The following is a 21,343-nucleotide window of genomic DNA, read 5'->3' as shown; positions in this document are numbered from 1 at the left end:
GCCACCTGCCAGTCCTACTGTGGGATTCCCATTCTCACCTGAACTAGTAGGTGGTCAAAAACACAAAAATTCAGACAGGGAACTGCATACCAAATGTTACTGATTTAAAAGTACCCATTTTGGGGGCAGCAGGTAGCATGGTGGTTAAGGGTGCTGGACTCCCACATGGCTAACCACTGTTCGAGACCTGGGTGGCTTGTTTTCTCACTTTCTCTCTCTCTCTTTCCCTTCCTCTCTGGTCAAATTAAAATAAATAAATGAAGAGATGACTAAATAAAGTTAAATAAAATAATTCTTTGAAAAAATTTAAAAGGTACCCCATCTGGGCTGGGCCCTGTGTACTGGTGATTAAAGCAATTCTACATGTCCAACCACATAGTACGAGTCCTGGGCCAGTGGCTTAAAAACATGCCAGGTGCATGTGCATGGATTCCCAAAACCCCCAAAGCAGGGGAAGATGGAGGAAAAGGGATTATTGCATGACCATTCCCCATCCCATGGGAGGTGCTTTTTCTTCCTCTCTCCCTTGTGCGTGAGCATGTGTGTCCTCCAGCAAAAAGGAAAAAAAAAGAGAGAGAGAGAGAGAGAGATACCCCATGTATTAGAGAGATTGCTATTATAGTATTAAAAGTGTCAAAATGAGTCATTAAATGACCAGAATCAGACACTGTCATTGCTTTGTGTTTGAGAAGATATTAAGCACTTGAGGTTACCTAATATGAACCCTGGACTGATGTGTGAGGGGACAGACCGAGAGTTTGAGGGCGTTGTTGCTGGAACAAGAATGGTCCACCTCCCCTGTCTGACTCTAGTCTTAGGTCATGTTGCTGAAACGCACCTGCTCATCTGTCAACCGAGCCCCACTAGTCTCGTGCCTTCTCCTCTTCTAAATCCCTGCAGAGGGAAACAAGTTCTACCGTCTACAATCTGAACAGTGAGGATCTGGAAGGAACCAATACGACTCCATGTCCCAATGCAGCAATGTTGCCAGGTAACAAATGTAGAAATATACTCTGAACACTGTATGTGACAATATACAACCTCCGCTCCACAGCTGATAACCGAGGGAGTGTTAAAACACCATGTTCTCTTAACACTTGAGCTTTTGGTGTGAAAATAAAATTAAATGGGATACTTCCTCTTGTAAATAGAAGACAGGCATACAACTCACACATACATCCACTGACTGGAAATAGTAGAGGGGTTTGCAACCACCATCCACCACAGTGCATCCTCGTTTTCCCTCTCCCCCAGAAGACAAATTCCAGAACAGCCAAAGAAACATCATAAATGATGTCATAAATGCCACCATAAATGACCTAAGAGCCTTTCATATGTCAAAGACAAGGTCACTTTGGACCAGAGAAAGCTACTCAGAAGAAAAATACCAACAGAAGCTACAGAAAAGCTTGGCCATTATTTTAAAACTAAATGTGCTTCCACTGTGTAGGTTCATAAGCCTACCTTCAAAATGCACTGGATAACCACAGGGCCTACTTGCTTCCCAGATGAAACTATCAGAGCAGCCTACTTCCACCCCAGCAGTGCCGAGGCACAGTTCTTCCATCTACAGAGTCCCCAAAGTGGACACAGAACACTACCCAGGATCCTTCATGCTGGATCCATTTAACTTACAGGCTGTCTAGCATGGTGGAGAGTTGAGAGATTTTTGAAGGGGAGAGACCTGGGTTCTAATTCCAGCCTTGCTACAAGGTGATCTCGGGCAAGGCTCATAGCTTTGCTGAGAGACACAGTCTCTTCTTCTGTAAACAGAGTTACCCCACGTAGTCCAGATAAACTAAACGATGGCACAGTGGTGAGTGCTTCACAAAGGTGAGAAGTCCCCTCCTTCCTTTCCCTTCCCCCCAAAAGGAATATTCTTCCCCAGCAAAGACCCAAATACCGGGAGAATCTGGTGCAGTTAACTTCTTTGTGCAAAACGGGCAAACGCTGAGATCTAACAAGCCTCACATTATGCCGAAGAACATATGCCTCTTTAAATGCAAGAAGAAAACAAAAATTGTTCGTAACAGGATCCACCTTTTCTAAGAGCCCTAATTAAATAAGCTGCCCTCAATTTCCAGAGACAGGACGTTATGTAGAGCAGTCTGCTTGTCGTTAACTTTCATAGACCCAGGACCTTGGAACTTACTGAGGTGAAGCAGCCCGCACGGCAATTTTTATGTGGCAAATAGATGTCAGGTCTGAAAGGAAATGTCTTTCACAGTTTCTTCCTCTGTCATCCATGGGCTGAGTTTACAAACAAAGCAAACACACTGACCAACCGAGCTGTCTTCAGATGCATCAGGAGTGTACAGTACCCTCCACCGTGAGCTACCTTCCGAGAAGAACAAAATGCATGAAGCCACAAGCTTCTATTTGAGCAGCACACAAAGCAAGGTCCTTGAAGTGCAGGTGGGGGCCAGGTCTGCGCAAGGAAAACTGGTGGAGGCTTCACGTAGAAGGGGCAGCATTGTGCAAAGGCTAAGAACCCAGGCTCTGTCAGGAAGCTAACCCTGACTCGATACCAGCTAGCTCCGTGACTGGGCAAATAACTCCACTTCTCAGAGCACACCTTTTCCCATGAGCCAAAGCGGTCATAGCATGGTCTGCAGTATAGGATCAGCACAAAGAGTAAATGGGATTGTACAGAGAAGGGACTTTGTCTAGTTCTTGCCACATGAGCTCTCAGCGTTTCGTATCCCTTACTGTTATCCACAGTTATTATTAAGAAGGGGGGGGGAGGGTGGCAGTTGGTGCAGTGATTAAGGTACTGAACTCCCACATGGCCAACCACAGCTAGAGTCCTGAACCTGGCGGCTTGCTTTCTCATTTTCCCTTTCTCTCTCTGTCTCTCTCTGGTCAAATTAAGAATAATAATAATAAAATAATTCTTTTTAAAAAGAAAAGAAAAAGAAGAAGTAAACCTAGTAGGTAACTCTGGCATCATCTACGTATTTCCTCAAATTGACATTTTGTATTGGCTCATCAGAAAAGTCATGATGCATTTTTGCATAGAAAAACATAGAAAAATATTCATGACTTTTCTGATGACCCAATATTTCTTTTGGGTTCAGATAAACTTCGCTCTCTTCCACCAATAAGTAAGACACCCCATTGAAATTGTAATAACCATTAAAAAATATTTTCATGTTTCACATCATCATGTTTATAGTCAGAAAGGGTTAAGAAGGCTAAAATAGCAGACTGGCCATGCAGGGTCAGAACTTCCATTCCCTCAGGAGTAGCTCAAGTGCTAGGGAAGCAGATGGAGGTTGACCCTGGAAGAAATCACTCTTGGGAGAGGTAAGACACACACCCAGAAAGTAACCAGAGCTGCATTCATGAGCAAGTACTGTTTTAAGCGCCACCCTGAGCTGAAGGCTATCCACACTGAGTTCCCAGAACCGACAGAGCAGGATCATCCACGTGAAGCCAGCGCGAACAGAGTAGCACCCTCCATTGAGCACATGTGGAGGCTTCTCTAGGAGCCTCACGGGGAAGACAGACCTGGTCTCTGCCTGCTCAGGGCTTGCCGTCAACACCCCCCCAGTTCAGGTGCCATCCTCGCTAGCATAAATAAAGCACAGCTCCGAGGTGGAGACCGACCACAACCAGGGCCTCGGGGATCAAGAGGAAGCTTCCAGAGCAGAAGACGTTTGAGTCAGGGCTTGGGGACTCTGCCAGGCCAAGTGGAAACGTGCACATCCCACACCAAACAAAGGCGTCTGAGTCCCTGGCCTGGGACTGGCAAGCATGCAGGTGCAGCACCAGGACAATGAGCATGAGGGTGAGTGTAGAAATCTGGGCGGGGCTGATCACACGGGGCACTGATGGATTTCATCAGATTCTGGGCCTTGTGGAAGGCTAGGCAGACAGGGCATGAGGTGGTCAGGACACTGACAGCAGTGGAAGGGAGAAACAGCTAGGAGCAGGGAGGTCCCTTAGAGGCTGTCTCGGTCATCCCAGTGAAAGGCTGTTAGGCTCAGGATTCAGAGCGCCCCTGACTGGTCTATCATGGCCGTAAGGAGGATGTGCTCTAGAATCGTAGTGCTTCTAACAAATCCCAGCTCGTTCATCCCCAGTGGGGCCACTTCAGTCATGTTACTTAAATCACAGAGCCAACTATCTGGTTCATTCTAGTCCTACCAAACGCCAACTGGTCAATTACTATGAAGGAGAATGAGCGTGGTAGTAGTCCCTGATGAAAAGTAAGGAAAAAAGGAATGACAATTCAAGGTTTCTAGGTAGGGGGACATGAGGCTGGCGGTGCTAAGTCTATCGACAAAGATATGGATGTTATACGAGAGGGCCAACAGAGTGGAGGAGGGGAGGTGACGCTGCAACCAGCACCACGCTGAGAGTTCGGATGGGCTAAAGTGTCTAACGAAGATTTGAACAGAAATCTAGAAATTAGCAAAGACGGAAGACTAGGAGTTAGGCCCTTGGGAGCTGTTGGCATATATAATAGCCAAAAGCCTTGGGAGTAGATGAAATCACCCAGGGAGTTTGTAGAAAAAGAAGATAAACAGGCTGGAGACAAGGTTCCAATGTTTCAGATATTTTAAGGTTAGCTGTACATGCCCTGAGGAGTCCCCATGTTTACCACAGGGAAAACCTTCGTAGAAGAGGCAGAAGCAGCGCCACGTTAGGACATGAGGAAGTGATGAACTTTCAACTGCCATGTTTTTGGGCAGGACTGGAGGAGAGAGCTCACAACTCAGAAGTCTGAAATCTCAGGTGTTTGGACTCTCCAGCCACACACAATTCCTCAAGGAGTGATGAGTCCTAGGTTGCCTTCCAAATCTGAGCTGAAAGGTAGTTTAGAAGTGGTTGCTGAGTACATTTCAGGACAGTGAAGGGAAAGGGGAGATCACCTCTAGGAAGAAAAACGTTTCCTAAAACATAATCTTGTCTGCTTCTCCCTTCCACACACACAAAATGCAAAACAAACAAACAAAAACCTCTTTTCCTGAATCCCTGTTTATTAGCTGAGTAGATAAAATATCTTAGGACTTCGGATATTGCTCATCTGGTGAGTATGTACTTAAAACTTTTAATTAAAAATATTTTTTTGAGAGATTTTTGCTGTAGGGAGCATGCACTTGCCAGAAAAAGAGAGAGACAGAGAGACAGAAAATGAGAAATCCCCCCCACTCCCAGGGCAGATGGCTATGCCACAATCCTTTCTTCTCCATTCTCCTCTCAGGATCTTGGGCACACATGCTCATGCGCCTGGCTTGAGTTTAAGCCACTGGGTCTAGGACTTGAACCACAGTTGACTACATAGCAGTCCAGCAACATAGCCATTACGCCAACTGCTGGTCCCTGTACTTAAAACCTTTAGTTGCTGTACCAAGGGGTGAGGAACACAAAAGAGGAAAAGCCATGGTTTTTTTTTTTTTTTCCTTATGCAGTTTAAGATTAAACAAACCTGGGGGTAGCAAGCAATTTTCTAAAGGACCAACTGATAAATATTTTAGGTCTCAAGGGCCACACAGTCTCTGTTGCAACTACTCAACTCTATCCTTGTAACATGAGGGCAGCCACAGACAATACTAATGAAGTAAGTGTAGTTGGCTTCTAACACAACTTTCTTTGTAGGGCCAGCCAGTGGTGCGGTGGTTGGAGCAGCTAGATACCACATGGCTGACTGTGTGGTTCAAGTCCCAGAGCCAGAAGCTTGAGAGACTCACTTGGTGTGTGTATACACGTACCCAGAATCCTGAGGAAAGGGAGAAATGGAGGAGAGGGGATTGTAGTGTGACCATTCCCCAAGAGAGAGTGCTTTCTCTCTCTCTTGTCACCCTCTAACTTACCTCTTTCTGGTGAGCATACCCACCCTCTGGCAAAACTGAACAAAATAAATTTTATTTACAAAAACTAATGACTGGCTGGATTTGGCCTAAGGGTCACTGTCTACCCATTTCAGAATATAACACAAGACAATAAAGGAGAATCTTTGTCACCTTGGAAGCTCACAAGAGGCAAAGTCACCAAGGAATGTTAGAAAGAACATAGACCTTCTACTACACATGTAGAAAGAAAAGAAAATTTGAGCTTGTTGTGGATTCAACAGACTAAAATAAAACGATAAAATAAAACTCAATGGACTAAAATAAAATAAAATTTACAACTATCAATATTTCCAAGTCTTCTCTCACATTTTTTTTTTCCTGCTCTATAAATTTTGGAGATGGAAGGTCTGAGGTTTCCTTCAAAGATATTTCCCTTTAAAAACTAAGTTCCTAGAGGCATTGCAAGAAGGAAGGTTGCCAAGGTCTACCCTTCCCTGTTGGGTGCTAACGACTGCTATCCTCTCCATGGAAGGCCAGGAGCACAAATCTATGTGATTGTCTGCTTCTGTTCTATTACTGGCTTTTCTCTCAGGAAAGAAGAGAAATGATACTGAATCTTCAATTCATCTAGAAGCACGGGCCAGGGTGAACCCTTTCCTGAGACCACCTCAGTGGAATTGTGCTGCTTAAAGTCAAGCTAGGAAGGAGTCACAGATGAATAAGGTCAACAGTTCTTGAGACAATTTCTTGTCTGAACTGCAAAACTGAATGCCAGTACGTCCACGCATTACCTAATGTCCACCCTTCCGGAAGCGCTTCGTGAACAACGACCAAGACAGAGCTATGGGAACTGTCATTTCCCTTTGCTGGATGGTTTGCTCCAGTCTGATATGCCCAAGAATGGCAACTACTTTGAAATTCCACCTTTAAACCTGCATTTAGGCCACTAACCCTAAAAGACGCTTGTTCAATGACACATTTCCTGGAAATGCAGAGGACAAGTAAGGTACTATGTCAAAGGCATTATTATTATTATTATTATTATTTTTAAAAAGGAGGAGGAGAAAGGAAGAGAAGGGAGGAAAGGACAATGGCCTGGTTCAGGGAGCATTTTAAACCACAAAGAAGTGACTGGATCCCACAAGGCTGACTGCATGGAAACACCTTCTGTTTCCTGCTTCATCCAGAATCTCTCTCAGTGCAAGTGACTTGGACTGACGGCAGTGAAGTCTCCAAGCCCTCTGGACTTTTTAAATTGCTTGTAATATACAGACCATCAGAAGGACTTGGGTAATTGAGTGTGAAAACATAAAACAGGGCAACCCCCAGGCCTGCTGGCTCATAAACCACTACACAAAAACAAAACATCAGAAGTAGGACTCTGGGTAGAATACAAAGAAAGTGAAGTCTGTGTAAAAAATAAAATATGTTAATTAATAAAAGCAAGAAATGCCACCTCTTAAGGTCTTCACATGAGCCAGACGCCACATGAGGCCTGTCTATGAGTCATCTTATTTAACTGTCCCAGGAGCCCTGGGCAGGGGCTGTCACCATCCCGCCCTCCAGGGCAGGACGAGTATTAGTCTGAGAGGTGTGAAGGGCTGAGGAGGGCATGGTGGGGATGGGGCCTGAAGCCCTGCACTTCCCCACTCCAGGAAATCCACGGCGTGGCAGCAGCTCTGTAGCTGCACTGGGCGCTGCCTTTACTCCCCTGTTCTGTCTGATGCCCTCTGCTGATAGCGAAGAGCCTAGGCTTCTCTAAGCCTCATTCCACAGACAAGCAAACTGACTTCCAATGTGGTCCTAAGAAATCCAAGGTCGGGATCAGCAGTTAGCGTAATGGCTATGTCGCTGGACTCCCATGTAGTTGACCGCGGTTCGAGTCCGGGACCCGATAGCTTAAACTCACGCCGGGCGCGTGTGCGTGCGTGCCCAAGATCCCGAGAGGAGAATGGAGGAGAAGGGATTGCAGCGTGGCCATCCCCCCGGGGGGTGATTTCTCACTTTCTATCTCTCTGTCTCTCTCTATCTGTCTGGTGAGCACATGTGCCCTATAGCAAAAACCTCTCCAAAAAAAAAAAAAGAAGAAAAGAAAATCCAAGGTCATCCAAGGCCGGCAGAGGCAGACCCAGAGTCCAATGCAAGCCTTCCAGTCAGAAGGCTCAGTTCCTTTACAGGACAGCCTCTCCTCCTAGACGGTGTCATCCCAGAGTCCCAACCTTCATGCCACCACTTCCCAAAGGACAGCCAGTGCCCAAAAGAGGTGGTGCCTGTACCGATCCTTGAGCCAGGCAAGGGCCTCCTCACTGACAGATCCCTCCACAGCTTCAGCTAAGGGCAGAGCCTGGGAGGAACCCAGCCTCAGACAGCCCAGCTGCGGTCCTCTCTCTCCTACACCAGAAGCTCCCAAAGTCCCGCGTGCCAGGGACAGCACTGCCCTCTGACCCTCCTGCCAGCTACGCCCCTTTCCCACATGGATGAAACCTGAGGTTAGAAAACACCACTCAGAAGTGACTCATTTCTGACTTCCCTGCCAAAAACAACACCCATTTACGTAACTGGCTCACACACCAATCTTTTCTTCCCCCTCGGGGTGACTAGCCTGTCAAATCCAGGCTGGCTGTCCTCACAGACTGGCCCTCCGTTCCCAGCAGAGCCCAAGGAGACTGCTTTTTCTGCTCTCCTCTCTGCTGTCCTGGGTCAGAGGTCGCCAAGCCAATGTCTTCCTCCCCAGCACGTTCTGTGGTGAAGGGTAAAGATTCCCTATCGGATGCTGACTCTGGGGCTGATTTCTTAAGCCAATTTCAAAAAGTAAGAGTGCCATCAGGGCAAGGCCCCATGAACCAGGGATTTTTCTCTTGCTTGAATGTGCAGCCTGCTTCCTGACGGAGCGCTTCTCACATTTTCCACCTCGAGCTGTGTACGTGCAGAGAAGAAAGCCTTTTCGGGTGTGTCTGTAGCCTAGACTTTGGCAGAGGAATGGCTGTGGGCAGCCACTTGATACATAAGTTACTGTGCTTCTGTCACCGGAAGCAAGGATTAAAAAAAAATATTTTTTTTTAAATCCTTTTCATTTGTCTATATAGGTTCTCTCTGGACATGGGGCACACATATAAGGGCTCTTCATAAAGTTCATACAAAATACACCACATAAAAAATAAAACTGCGAGGATTTTGAAAATTTTTGGCACCCAAATAAATTCATACATGAATTCCACTTTTCCATCAATTTTATTAGGAAGACTCCTTGTAGCCTAAAACATCTGCATTTGCTAAAAACAAAACAAAACAACAAACAAACAAAAACACCAAAATAAATCCCACAAATCAGAAAAATTAGATCTATTTAAAGGTCCACTCTCCTTTCCTGCAGGTAGGGCCAGCCCCTGTCGACAGCTCCCACAAAGGAGAGGAAGCGGAGGGAACTTCCGCCGGGTGCTGGTGGGAACGTCTCAGGAGGAGGAACACGGGAATTGGCAAGGATTCGAAGGACGGATATGTAAGTGCTGTGAGGCTTGCTGAGCCCTGGGTGTGCCAAAAATTAATTCATAAGCAAATGCTTATTTTATAGTTTCCCACTTGCTACAAAACATCAAGCAGAAAGGAAATATTCCTTCTGGGGGCTGGCAGGAAGAGGGTGGCATCAGGGTGGGAAGCAAGCAAGCAGGAAGTACTCTCCAAGACAAGCTTGATCCTGTTGTCTGACAATGTGTCTCCTGTTTTTGGAGAATCCAAGGGCTGTGGGACCATTGCTCAGCTCCTGTGAGCAGAGGGGCTTGACATGAAGGCTGAGTTGCTCTGAGAGCACCCTGGTGGGACAAGTCTCGAAGGTAAGTTCAGTCCTCACAGGTTGCCACCATCAGAGAAGCCAGGGTAGGGACAGAAGATGCTGGAAGATTTGGGAACACTGTCCCGAGAAGCCCATTATAATAGACAGGGAACCAGCCTCAATTTTGCTTCCAGACATTCCAGAATTTTAGGTGGTAATGTGACAGATGACAGAGTTTCAGAGTAAGAGAGCGAACACTCCCAGCAAGGGTGCTAGCAAGCATACTATGCCCTTATTTTCAGATTACCATAAATTTAATCCTCTGTGGTCTGGCCAATGAAATCCAGAACTTTTGGAGAGTGAAGGTCCTGGTGACTTTATCCTTGAGACAGGGCAGAATTTTCACAGTGTCCAAAAGGGAAGTACGTAAATCAATACTTTTACAAAGAAGGAACTGAGATTCTAGGGAGAACCAGACTGCCAAGACCATCATGCCTCCCTTCTCTGCTGCCATGACATCTTCCTCAGGGCCTGAATGACCCATGATAGGTGCTCAGTCAATTATAAGGATATGAGAATGGGGAGCAAGTCCCAAAGGTCGCCCCCAAATTCTCTCTCACCACATATACACATGCCATCCTCACAAGTGGTAGAATGTTTTTTCTCTTCCCTTTGAAACTGGACTGCCCCAGTGATTGGCCTGGACCACCAGAAAGTGATAGAAGTGTCATTCTAAGACTCCTAAACCCAAGCTTTTAAAAAAGAAAACTGGTACTTCTACTTCCTGCTTCTTGAAACACTAGTTCTCAGAACCCAGGCACTATGCTGTGAGAAGCCCAAACCACCTGTAGAACCAAAGCTTTCCAGGCAGCAACCCCAGCTGAGAGCCAGAATATCACACAGCCATACAAGTGGCAATCTAGGCCATTCCAGCCCAACCAAGCCCCTGATGACTGCAATCCCAGGGAAGACCACATAGAGCCAAAGAACCACCCAGCTAAGCCCAAGCCCCTAGATCATGACAGGCATCAAAATAGCCATTGCTTTCAGCCCTTCGGTTTTGAGGTGGTTATTAACTTAGTACAGACCACTGAAAAGGGGCACAGGGAGAAATATGAAATGCTTATCACGGGTTTTGTTTGACTTCATAGCTTTAAGTTATAACCTCCATGAGATTCTGTTTTCTCTTCTTTAATGGTAATAATGTTTGCCCAATGTAGCTCATGGGCAAGTGGGAAACCCAAATGAGGTATCTTAGTAAAAGGACTTCATGAACAGTGCAGAAATTGGACATGGGTTACATCTGTCTTCTTTACTGAGCTCTGCAGTCATGATCCCACCTCCAAACTACCTGTATCTCTCTCGTTGGATATGACAAGCATTTGCCTTGTAAGAAAGTGCCAAATTATTCTCCTTTCTAAAGCACCTACCATTCTTCCTCAGACTCTCCTGAAGAATACAGCCATTAAGGGCAAGGAGTCATCTGGGTAGCCAGGCTACTCTACTACTTATTGGTTGTATGGCTTAGAGCAAGTTTCTTAACTATTCTGAGTTTTCATTTCCTAATTAATAAAAAGGGATAAGCACTTCATCTACCTCATAGTGAGGGCATGAAGATTAAAGGGGATAATGCATGAAAACCACTTATGCATAATTCTGCACATGGTAAGTGCTTGGCAAATGTTGGTTATCATCATCATGTTGCTATTTATTTTAAAGAGAGATTTTTGCTACAGGGTGTGTGTGCTCGCTGGAGAGACAGAGACAGACAGAAAGACAGAAAGTGAGAAATCACCTGCCAGGGGGCATGGCTATACCACAGTCCCTTCTCCTCCATTTTTCTCTTGGGATTTTGGGCATGCACACACATGCACCCGACATGAGTTTCAAGCCTCCGGGTTTTGGGACTTGAACTGTCGTTGGCCAAGTAGGAGTCCAACAATGTAGCCATTACGTCACCTGCTGATCCCCCTATTTTTAAATTCTACAGTTACTATACAGTAAAACTGACTTCTCTGGTGTACAGGTATGTGAATTTTTACACACATGTAGATTCATGTGATTGCCACCACTGCCAGCAAGATGCACAACATTTTCACCACCCAAATACTCCCTTGTACCATTCACTTGTAGTCAAATTCTCTCTTATCCCTAACCCCGGCAAATGCTGATGTATCCTCCATTACCAGAGCTTTTATCCTTTGAAATGTCACATAAGCAGAACCATGCAACATGCCACCTTTTGAGACTGGCTTCTTTCATTTAACATAATGCCTTGAGATGAATCCGAGCTATCCCATTTGTCAATAGCTTCTTCCTTTTTTATTGCTGAGCAGTAATCCGTTACATAGATATATTATATTTGGTTTATCCATTCACCATTTTTTTTTTTTAAGTTTCTTTCTTTCTTCCATGAACAAGAAACAACAGACAAAGAGATGGCACCTCCAGCAAGGCTTTGATGACACAATTCACCCTACCCTACGAATCCCTGGATCAAAGCATGAGCGTACCCAGAACCTTCCCATGTGTGTCAGCCTTGCAGAGTGTCACCTAATAACCGCTGTGTCACCATCCAGCTTCCCCAACATTACTTTTAATAATTACTTTCAGAAATTAAGAAAGACTTTAGAAATGAAACCTGCTGCCTGATCTACTAGATTTTTTTTGGTTAAGAGAGATTTCTTTACTATAGGGCACATGCACTCACTAAAGAAACAGAGAGACAGAAAGCTAGAAATCATTCCCCAGGGGATGGTCACACTGTAATCTCTTCTCCATTATCCTCTCGGGATCTTAGGCACACACACCCAGTGTGAATTTTAAGCCGCTGGGTCCAGGACTTGAACCACAGATGACTAGGTGGGAGTCTAGAGACATAACTATTATGCCACCTGTTGGTCCCAAGATGCTACTAGATTCTTAAGACTCTCTGGGAAAAATAGCTAATGACTGCTCAAATATGCTGATTCCAATATGCAAGGGACCCCTTGGTAGACATGGGGACATAGGATAACTTCCCTAATCTCCACAAACTGGAAAAGACAGCAGGTCTTCTCTTCTCCATGTGAAACACACTCCAAATCCTGGAAGGAGGTGTTCCCACACATGACAGCTCTTTTGGAGCCCTATCCTTGGGCAGGTGACACATACACAGCCCTGAAACTGTGCAGCCTGCCTGCTTCCCTGCAGTGGCCCTTTCTAACCCTTGTCATGAGAAATGCAAATCTCAGGAAGCCCACCTGACCACAGCTCTGTTTCCCTTCCTGAGACCATGTGTGTCAGGCTGAACAGGAAGTGACAAAGGGCAGAGAGCTCCAGTTGCAGCTGACTCCGTCTTCATGGGTGAATGCATTTCAGCAATCATTAATAGCCACCACGGCAGTCTGAGCCCCCGTCAGACGAACGTCCCAGCTGGTCATTTTCTACTTTGAACCAGCTCCTCTACAGCAATGCTAAACTCTGAATCACTCCCCCCGAGACGTCAGGGTTCTGTCCTTAATTGGCCCCAGACACAACCCGAGTTCCACATCATTTTCTCCAGAGAAAGAGAAGCTTGGGGCCAACAGGAATCTCATAATTTGACTTCAGGCTCGAAGAAACTTTCCTGGAACCATAAGCCTATGAGGCAAGGGGCAGACTGCCCACCCACCCCACAACCTCCACCACTCAGGGTTCACAGAAGGTGGAAAGAAAGTGAAAGAGGGTCTCTGGGCTCCTCCAGGGCCAGTCCCTCCCATCCTGGCAAATGACCCACAGGCCACCACATCCCAGCCTGCCCTGGCTCCCTCAAGAGGAAGCATGTCCACTCCCAGGCGGCTGAACCCCTGTAACCCCACTGTGGCAGTCATCTGAAGCCTGAGCATATGAGTAACAAATGTGTGAAAATATGAGGTGAATATTCCTGATTATTTTTACATTATAAAGAACTTGAAGGAAAACTGCTTCTGTGTGCCTTGCTGTCACCATCAGGGGCACACGGAAAAACATGGTCCCTTGTCAGTGAGCCTCACATGTTGGTGCCCCAGCCCCACGAGCCACCCACGCTTCTTCACATCTTAGTTAATGGTTCCATTCAGACAGGAAGCTTCCGAAGCTACCTGGGACCATTGGCCTTCCCTTCCCCACATTTATCCAGGTGCCATTTTGGCCAACATCTCATCATTGTCCCTTGGTCTAGACATGATCTCAAGCAGGGAGTGACAAAGTCTTCCACTTCTGACACCCTGTCCCTCACTTTCTCTCCATTAGTCCCAAGAAGGTTCAGGCTCTTGTCTTTCCCATTCTTTCTGTACTGAGGTGTCGCTTGGGTACAGCAAAGCACCCAATGTAAACAGTCGGCTAAGACTGAGTTTTGAGCATGTGCACACTCAAAACTACCACCCGCATGGGGACCAGCAGTTGGTGTAATAGCTATGTTGCTGGACTGCCAAGTAGTCGACCACAGTTCGATTCCCAGACCCCGTGGCTTAAACTTACACTGGGCACATGTGCATGAATGCCCAAGATCCCGAGAGGAGAATGGAGGAGAAGGGATTGTGAGGTGTGGCCATGCCCCCTGGGAGGTGATTTCTCGCTTTCTATCTCTCTGTCTCTGTCTTTCTCGCAAGTGGACACACCCTATAGCAAAAACCGCTCCAAAAAAACCCTTAGCACCTGCATGAAGATTCAGAATGTATATCCTGCACCAAGAGATCTCCAAGCCCCTCCTAGAAAACACCATGTCTTTTCCCAAGTCATGCCCCTCCTTCTATAACAAATTCATTCTGAATTCTGGCTCTTATCAGCTCTTCCCTAAATTGCTAATTAACTTTTTTTTAGGTTGAAATATTTATTTCTTTCATGAGAGAGGAAAAGAGAGGGAGAGAGAGTGCCCCAGTTGGATCTTCATGCCCTGATCTACCCCCAACCAGCCCTATGGGCACATACACGTACTCAGTGTATAGAAGGAGGTCCCAGGATGCCAACCCAGAACCTTCTCATGTGGGTCCAGTTAAGTTACCAATGTACCATCTGGCCTTTGCTAATTACCTTTTATAATCATTAGACTGCTCTTTCTGGACTGTCCTTTTAAATTTTATCTATCCTACAGAGGGAGACGAATAGTCTTACACATTACAGCTCCAAGGCCCATGGAGGGCTATGCTGCTACTATATACAAACCCCGACATCCAACCCAGCCCTTCTCAGCTCTCTGACACGGTGCTCCTCCTCCAGAAACACCTAACGCCTACTCTTTGAACATAACCATTGCTCTCACATCTTCCTTCCAGGGAGTACGACCAAGTCTCACAGGACCCAGCTCCTAGCTCAAGTTCTATCCCCCAGATTTACACCCACACTTCAGGCCCATTTCACCCAAGACAAGTAAACTCTCACAAACTCCTCACATAGATGTCACTCCTCTGGCTGTTCCAAGTATCATTCTAATTCTCTGATGGCAGTAGATGTTATTCTTGAGATGGAGCTTCCTATGTGCCTTTGCACATATCCTGATGAGATATTCAATTTCTTGAAGACTAACCTTCTGGAATTCTGGGATTTCTCAAATTAGTAAAGCTTAAGAAAATTGGAGAATGGAGAGAATGATCTACAGTTTTCCCACTTCTTATTTGGCTGGTAGAAAACAAACCTATCATCTACTATCGACACCATTCAACTACAGAAAAGATACTGGTGTGAGAAATAAAACTCATAGAGATCTAATCTCAGAATGAAATAGATAGGTGATCCTTCCAACTGAATAGACTGATTAGTTAAAAACACACCATGCTGCCCTCATTTTTCAACTTGGAAATGCCTGGAGAAAATTCCCATAGACTGACTAGTTTCAATGCCTGGAAATCATTGCCTGGAGCCCCCCTGGGGGGAGGCCCTCTGGGTGGGGCGATTTCTCACTGTGTACAGCAACACGTACACAGAAGTCCTCAATAAATATTTAGTTAAACAGACCTAAGACTTGTGGGTTCACAGACAAGGAGCATTTCAGGACCACTTCCATCCCACCATGTGTACCCAGACACCGAGATCACCCCTGTGGGTGGACAACATCCCAGTTGAGGAGGACACTGGACCCACCCACACTCATGAGACAAAATCAAATAGCAACCCCAGCATTTTGCGACTCCCATGCCCATCAAACAGCTCAGACATGCAGTGGACTTTGCCATCGGCAGAGGTGACTAACGCATTGTCATTCATGTCAACCTAGTGCAATCCATAGTAACGAACTTCAAAAGTGTGTGAGGGGGCAAGTGGTGATTGCAGGGCGTGAGGAAAGGGCTGCCAGCTCAGTCAGCTGTACAGGCTGTGCAGGGCAGGAGGGTGCCTGTGGGAAGAGCTAGCAGTGGCTGAATCCTAACTGTGCTGCACTTGCCAACCCAGGTGCCCTGGCCTGGGGCGCATTCACCCACAGGAAGAAACGCCTTTTAATTTGCTCAAAGCATCAAAACTTCATTAATCCAGGTTCTGGATTTCAATTCAAGGCCAAGAATATGTCAGGTCAAATATGAATTTATATTTCAGGGTGAATTTTATGGTATGTGAATTATGTCTCGGTATGTGTATGTGCAGGCATGTACACACACACACACTCATGAGAAATCTTTCTTCGGAGAGCACAAAGGAAGAATGCATAAAAGAGATAATAAAAATATTCAAAGGAATCATTTGAAATACCCTTTACATAAAAGTTATGTTATTTATGCATTATTAAAGCTCATTAAAACAACTTAAGAACTTCTATCAAAATTCTAGTTTTTATTACTGTATTTAAATACATACCATACCTAGCTATCCAAAAAATCATCTACTCATCTGTGACTAACCTAGCCTGGCTTTTCTCAGGTAGTTCCTATTAGTTCAAACTGGTTTGGTTTTATTAAACTTTCAGTTATTGGGCAGAGAAATTTATAGTGAGCAACTGCTGTAACTACATCTTCTAAAAAACACACATAGTCCCTTCTAGTCATCTCATGGAACCTCCTTTAATCTTAGATAAAAACCATAAATAGGGCCAGTTCTGTGGCAAGGAAATGAAGTGATACTCAAGAGATGCTCAATCCCTCGTGGCCACTGTGCTTTAAGCACCCAGTCCCGTCAGCCCGGGACATGTCGGGTAGAAGCACCAGAGGCCCAGGCCCAGGCAGCTGGGGAACTGGAGAAAGGGATCACGGTGTGACCAGATCCTACAGAAAGTGTTCCCTGTCCTGCTGTTTTCATGTGCACATACACATGCTGTCATGGATGAAGAAAGGAAGGGAACGGCATAGTTTTAAAAGCCTGTAAGTGGGGCCGTCAGGGGTGGAGTGGTGGTTAAGGCACTGGATTCCCACTAGGCAGACTGTAGTTTGAGTCCCGGACTCAGTGCCTTGAAAATAATGCCAGTGCATGTGTGTGCATGCCCAAAATCCCAAGAGGAAAATGGACGGAAGGGATTGTGGCATGGCCATCCTCCCCTCAGGGGAATGATTTCTCACTTTCTCTCTCTCTCTCTGTTTCTCTCCAGCAAGTGCCTGTGCCCTATGGCAATCACTTACAACAAACACCAACAAAAACTATAAATGAACTTCATTCCATCATTCATTCATAACAAATGTTTATAGAGTACCTACTATGACCCAGATCCCGGGTTCAATTTATTTTTCACATCCTCAGCCTTTCAGCAATTTTCAAATGTAACTTGTGTTCTGGAAACGCATCTGATTTATGACTGAGTGATCATACCGAGACATCAAGAGAATTAGCTGTTCAGAAAAACAGAATAGTGTGCTTTACGAATGAGCTGTCATTCATGCAAGCCTGCCACCACCTAGAAATCTGGTTCCCAGAACAGATTCTCCGGCCCACAGGGACACCATGCCAGTGACCTGCCGCCTTCCTACCTGTATAGTGGTGTTCCCTCCTTCCAGCAGGGCGATGGCCAGGAGAATGCTTTCATGGAACACTCGGTCACTGGACGCGTTCATTATGAGGTCGATCACCAGATTGGAGGCCCCTTCCTTGTCAAGGTGACACTGAACCTCAGCCAGGCTCATCTCACCCCGGCTCATAGAGCTGGATCCAGAACCTCCCCCTGGGAAGACAGAACACTCTTTTTATTAAGCACATTGAGGGCAGTTAACATTTCTTGCATGCTTGCTATGCACTGACCCTTCATGGAAAGCATACATTACCTGAATGATCTCTTCTGAACCTGTTAACAGCCCCTCAAAGAAGGTGCTGATTATTGGCACTGATTATGAAGTCCCTTGGTCAAGGACACTCAGCTTCTACATAGCAGAGATAATATTTGAACTCAGGCAGGTAAATAAAGGAAGGAGGATAGATTTTAGCGAATGGTCCAAAGTCAACTAGCCAAGACTTTCCCTTAAAGTACGATGCCTTGAGGGGACCAGCAGATAGTGTAGTACTTAAGGCACTGAACTCCCACATGGTTGACCGTGGTTTGAGTCCTGGGCCTGGCAGCTTGAAACTTATGCTGGGTGTGTGTGTGTGTATGTGTGTGTATCTGTCCCAAATTCCAGGAGAATGGAGGAGAAGGTATTGTGCTGTCCTGTTGTGGGGTGATTTCTCACTTTCCCTCTTTCTATCTCTCTCTGGTAAGCACATGTACCCTATGGCAAAAACATAAACAAACAATGACTAGGGGACAGAATTATTAAGAATTGGTTTGAGTTTAAGAAACACTTAAACACTCCTTTGGAAACACAATCCCTTTAGCCTGCTTTTTAATAAACCCACCCTAACCACAAACTCATCCTTTCATATGAGTTACCTATTCATTCACTCATTCAACAACTATATACTCTGCACTTGGCATGAAGCCAGGAGTTGGGAGGCAGGGAACAAAACTGACTTTCAGATGAGATGAATACACTGACTAAGAAAGGGTTTATGCCATTGAGTCAAATGAATTCCCATTGCACTTAAAAAGTATGTATTTAAGAACTTGCCTTACAGTATTGGCAATGACCATAATATTACTGTATGGAGCAATGGGTTCATCAGTTTCAGAAAGAGAAAAATTATCTACCAGTCCTTCCTTGCAAAGCTTAATGCAAATGCCACCTCCTTCCTGCTGTTATGCCCTTGACTCCCTCCTTTGGTAGACCATCTTCTCTCCTGCAGCTTCTCAAAGTCAGATCTGTCTTGCTGCATTTTCAAATCCCCTTGTGATGTCCCTCAAGGGCCTCACGTATTTGCTGAATGGCCCCACTACAGAAAGCAAATAATTTTGAGATGTTGTATGAGGAACTTCTGCATGAGGATCACTAGGGATTTGTTATTTGACAAGCTGAGTTCCTGTCTGTGGGATGCCCTGAGAACTGCATCTTTGCCAAAGCCTACAAAATCCCATGAAACCCAGCAGATATGTTCAAGTTTTTATCTGGTGAGAAATCCAAGCTCCCTCCCTTGAAGTTGCTAGGATAAATTAACTAAACACAGAGTATTTCTGGGCTATGCATGGAACCCACGGGGGATCAAAAGCTGTCCCAGTAATCATTATAAGATGAATAAAACAACTCACATTTGTGCTTGGAGCAATGAGTTACTAACTCTCGGCAAAACCCGAACTGGTAGGACCCAATATTGAATTCAATGGTTTTGCAACTTCTATTTATAATTGTGCTTTAAAATGATTTGAAACACTGACAGTTTGCCTTTAAGAACTTCTGTACAGAATTTTTTTTTCCTTTTTTTCCTTTTTTTGTAAACTCCTGTAAGAGTTACAGACTGGTCACTAACAAGCTTCCATTTCCTCTGTTTAGCTGGGATAAGAACAGTAAGCTTCCACAGGAGGGGTATCTTTGAGGAGAACATGACATAAATAATGCAAAGTTGCTTGGGAAGCCCCTGGCTCTCAGTGAGTGCATAATAAATGGTAGCTTGACCTCCCCAGCTGCCGAGATTCTCATCATTTTATGGCAAGACATGAGTACGAATGGCCAGAGAAAAATGTTCAATAAAGTTGAGTTCTCCGAATCATTCAAATATTACCAAGAGCATCACTGAATGGGAAAGAGGGGTAAATGCTTAGGTATTATCTCAATGCAAGGAAACACTGTTTTATAAGGAAATATGCTTAGGCATCTTGTGTGATGGTAGACCAAAGACCAAACAAGTTGCTAAAAAATATACTAGCAATGGACATCATTGAGTTTCAACCTCTTAAGGAAAAGCATGCAGCCATCATGTGACATGCCTGATTCACACATGAAGCTAAAAGCACACCACACGGCCTACCTCCTCCCCCAGGCTTGCTGGGTCCTCCTGGTGACAGCGGGCCGTTGCCAAAGCTGGTAAGACTCTCTCTTCTTCCTGAAGGTCTGATGTTTCCATAGTAACGGTTGACCAAAATTTGCCTGAGCGCCTCACCCTTAATTCAAACAGGATAATGGAATCAAGTTCTGAATTGAATGCATAACTGACAGACTAAAATTCAAAACAAAAACAAAAACAAAAACAAAACAAAGGGAGTACTCGGCTCTAACTGGCCCAGTTTTACTCAGTGAAAAAAAATAAATTATTAATAAAAAGCATTTGGAAACTGAAGTTAGCTTAAATATTTTCTCAGGGAACAAGAATTTCTTTCAAGGTAGCAATCTAGAATATTAAATGTCTGAGGTACCCTCTCTCACATAGTGAATGACAGAACAATAATTGTGAAGGGCAACTAACTTTAACAAAAATAAACAAATGATATATTCAACTGGACTGGTGTGAAGTGTATTCATGTTGGGAAATCCATTTCACAAGCTGCAGTGATGTACAATGATTCCACGTATATAATCAATCTACTTTAAATTCCCCAAATCCCTTGGGAGTATGTAAGCTGACAGAAGTTGGACAAATTGAAATTTTTACAGGTCAGTTTCCACAAGGCAGTAAAAAAATGTTGTCTCCTACCATAGTATTTATTTCCAGAGTGCTAAGAAAATATAAAGATAGCAGAGTAATAGAGTGTAAGTCAATATTATGATATAATAAAGAAAAAAATCAGAATTTATTACAAAGATAACTAATGATGAAGAAAAAACAATGCTCTAGGAAGTAAATTAGTGACAGATACCAAATAGGCCAATCAAAAATGAATACCATGAATTCGGCAGTATTATGTCTGGAATTTGATTTAAAATAACGTGGAAGAAAGGGAAGTGAAGAGGGGTATAAATGAGATAAGAAGGGGCACGAAATGATAGCTGCTGAAGCCCTCTTATGAAGTGGAGTGGTCAAAACTCTTCAACTGGGGCCCAGCAGGTAGCGTGGTTAAAGCACTGGATCCCACAAGGCCGGCTGTGTGATTTGAGTCCTGGACCTGATGGCTTGAAAACTGTAATGGGTATGTGTGCAGACGTGCCCAAAATCCTGAAGGAGAATGGAGGAGAAGGGATTGCAGTGCAGCCATCCCCCTGGCTGGTGATTTCTCACTTTCCCTCTGTCTGTCTGTCTCTCTAGCCAGTGTAGGCATCCTATACCAGTAACTACAGAAATAAACAAACACCACTTAAATTCCTTTTGTATATAAAAAGGTTTTAAAATATCAAAGAACCCAGAAGAGGGTATAACAACTCTTTCTTAGAACTCTAACCCCAAATGGCTGATTTTGATGTGTTCTCTCATACTTAGAGACACTAGCCAGCCAGCGCACACAGGCAGGATTTATTCTCATCCTGGTCCCACTTTCGGGCATGGTCCAAAGGGACTCTCAGACCACCTTCTAATCTGTGCGATCCCACAAGTTGCAGGCTGCATGAATTTCCCCTGGACTCTTTCC

General features: G+C 44.9%; 1 protein-coding gene across 11 annotated transcripts in view; it reads right to left on the bottom strand.

The window, feature by feature from the left end:
• Nucleotides 1–21,343, bottom strand: part of ITPR1 (inositol 1,4,5-trisphosphate receptor type 1) — a 404,888-nt gene that overhangs the window by 120,207 nt on the left and 263,338 nt on the right. For all 11 annotated transcript variants that reach the window (XM_014585765.2, XM_027769774.1, XM_014585767.2 and 8 more), the window contains 2 exons: nt 19,813–19,945; nt 17,451–17,641 (listed from right to left, as the gene is read on the bottom strand). In XM_014585765.2, coding sequence (XP_014441251.1) covers nt 17,451–17,641; nt 19,813–19,945 — 324 coding nt within the window. The remainder of the gene's footprint in view (nt 1–17,450; nt 17,642–19,812; nt 19,946–21,343) is intronic.

This window comes from Tupaia chinensis, unplaced genomic scaffold, assembly GCF_000334495.1.
Source record: "Tupaia chinensis unplaced genomic scaffold, TupChi_1.0 Scaffold000089_1, whole genome shotgun sequence".
In the NCBI taxonomy this organism is placed as follows: domain Eukaryota; kingdom Metazoa; phylum Chordata; class Mammalia; order Scandentia; family Tupaiidae; genus Tupaia; species Tupaia belangeri.
This window is presented reverse-complemented; position numbering and strand designations above follow the sequence as displayed.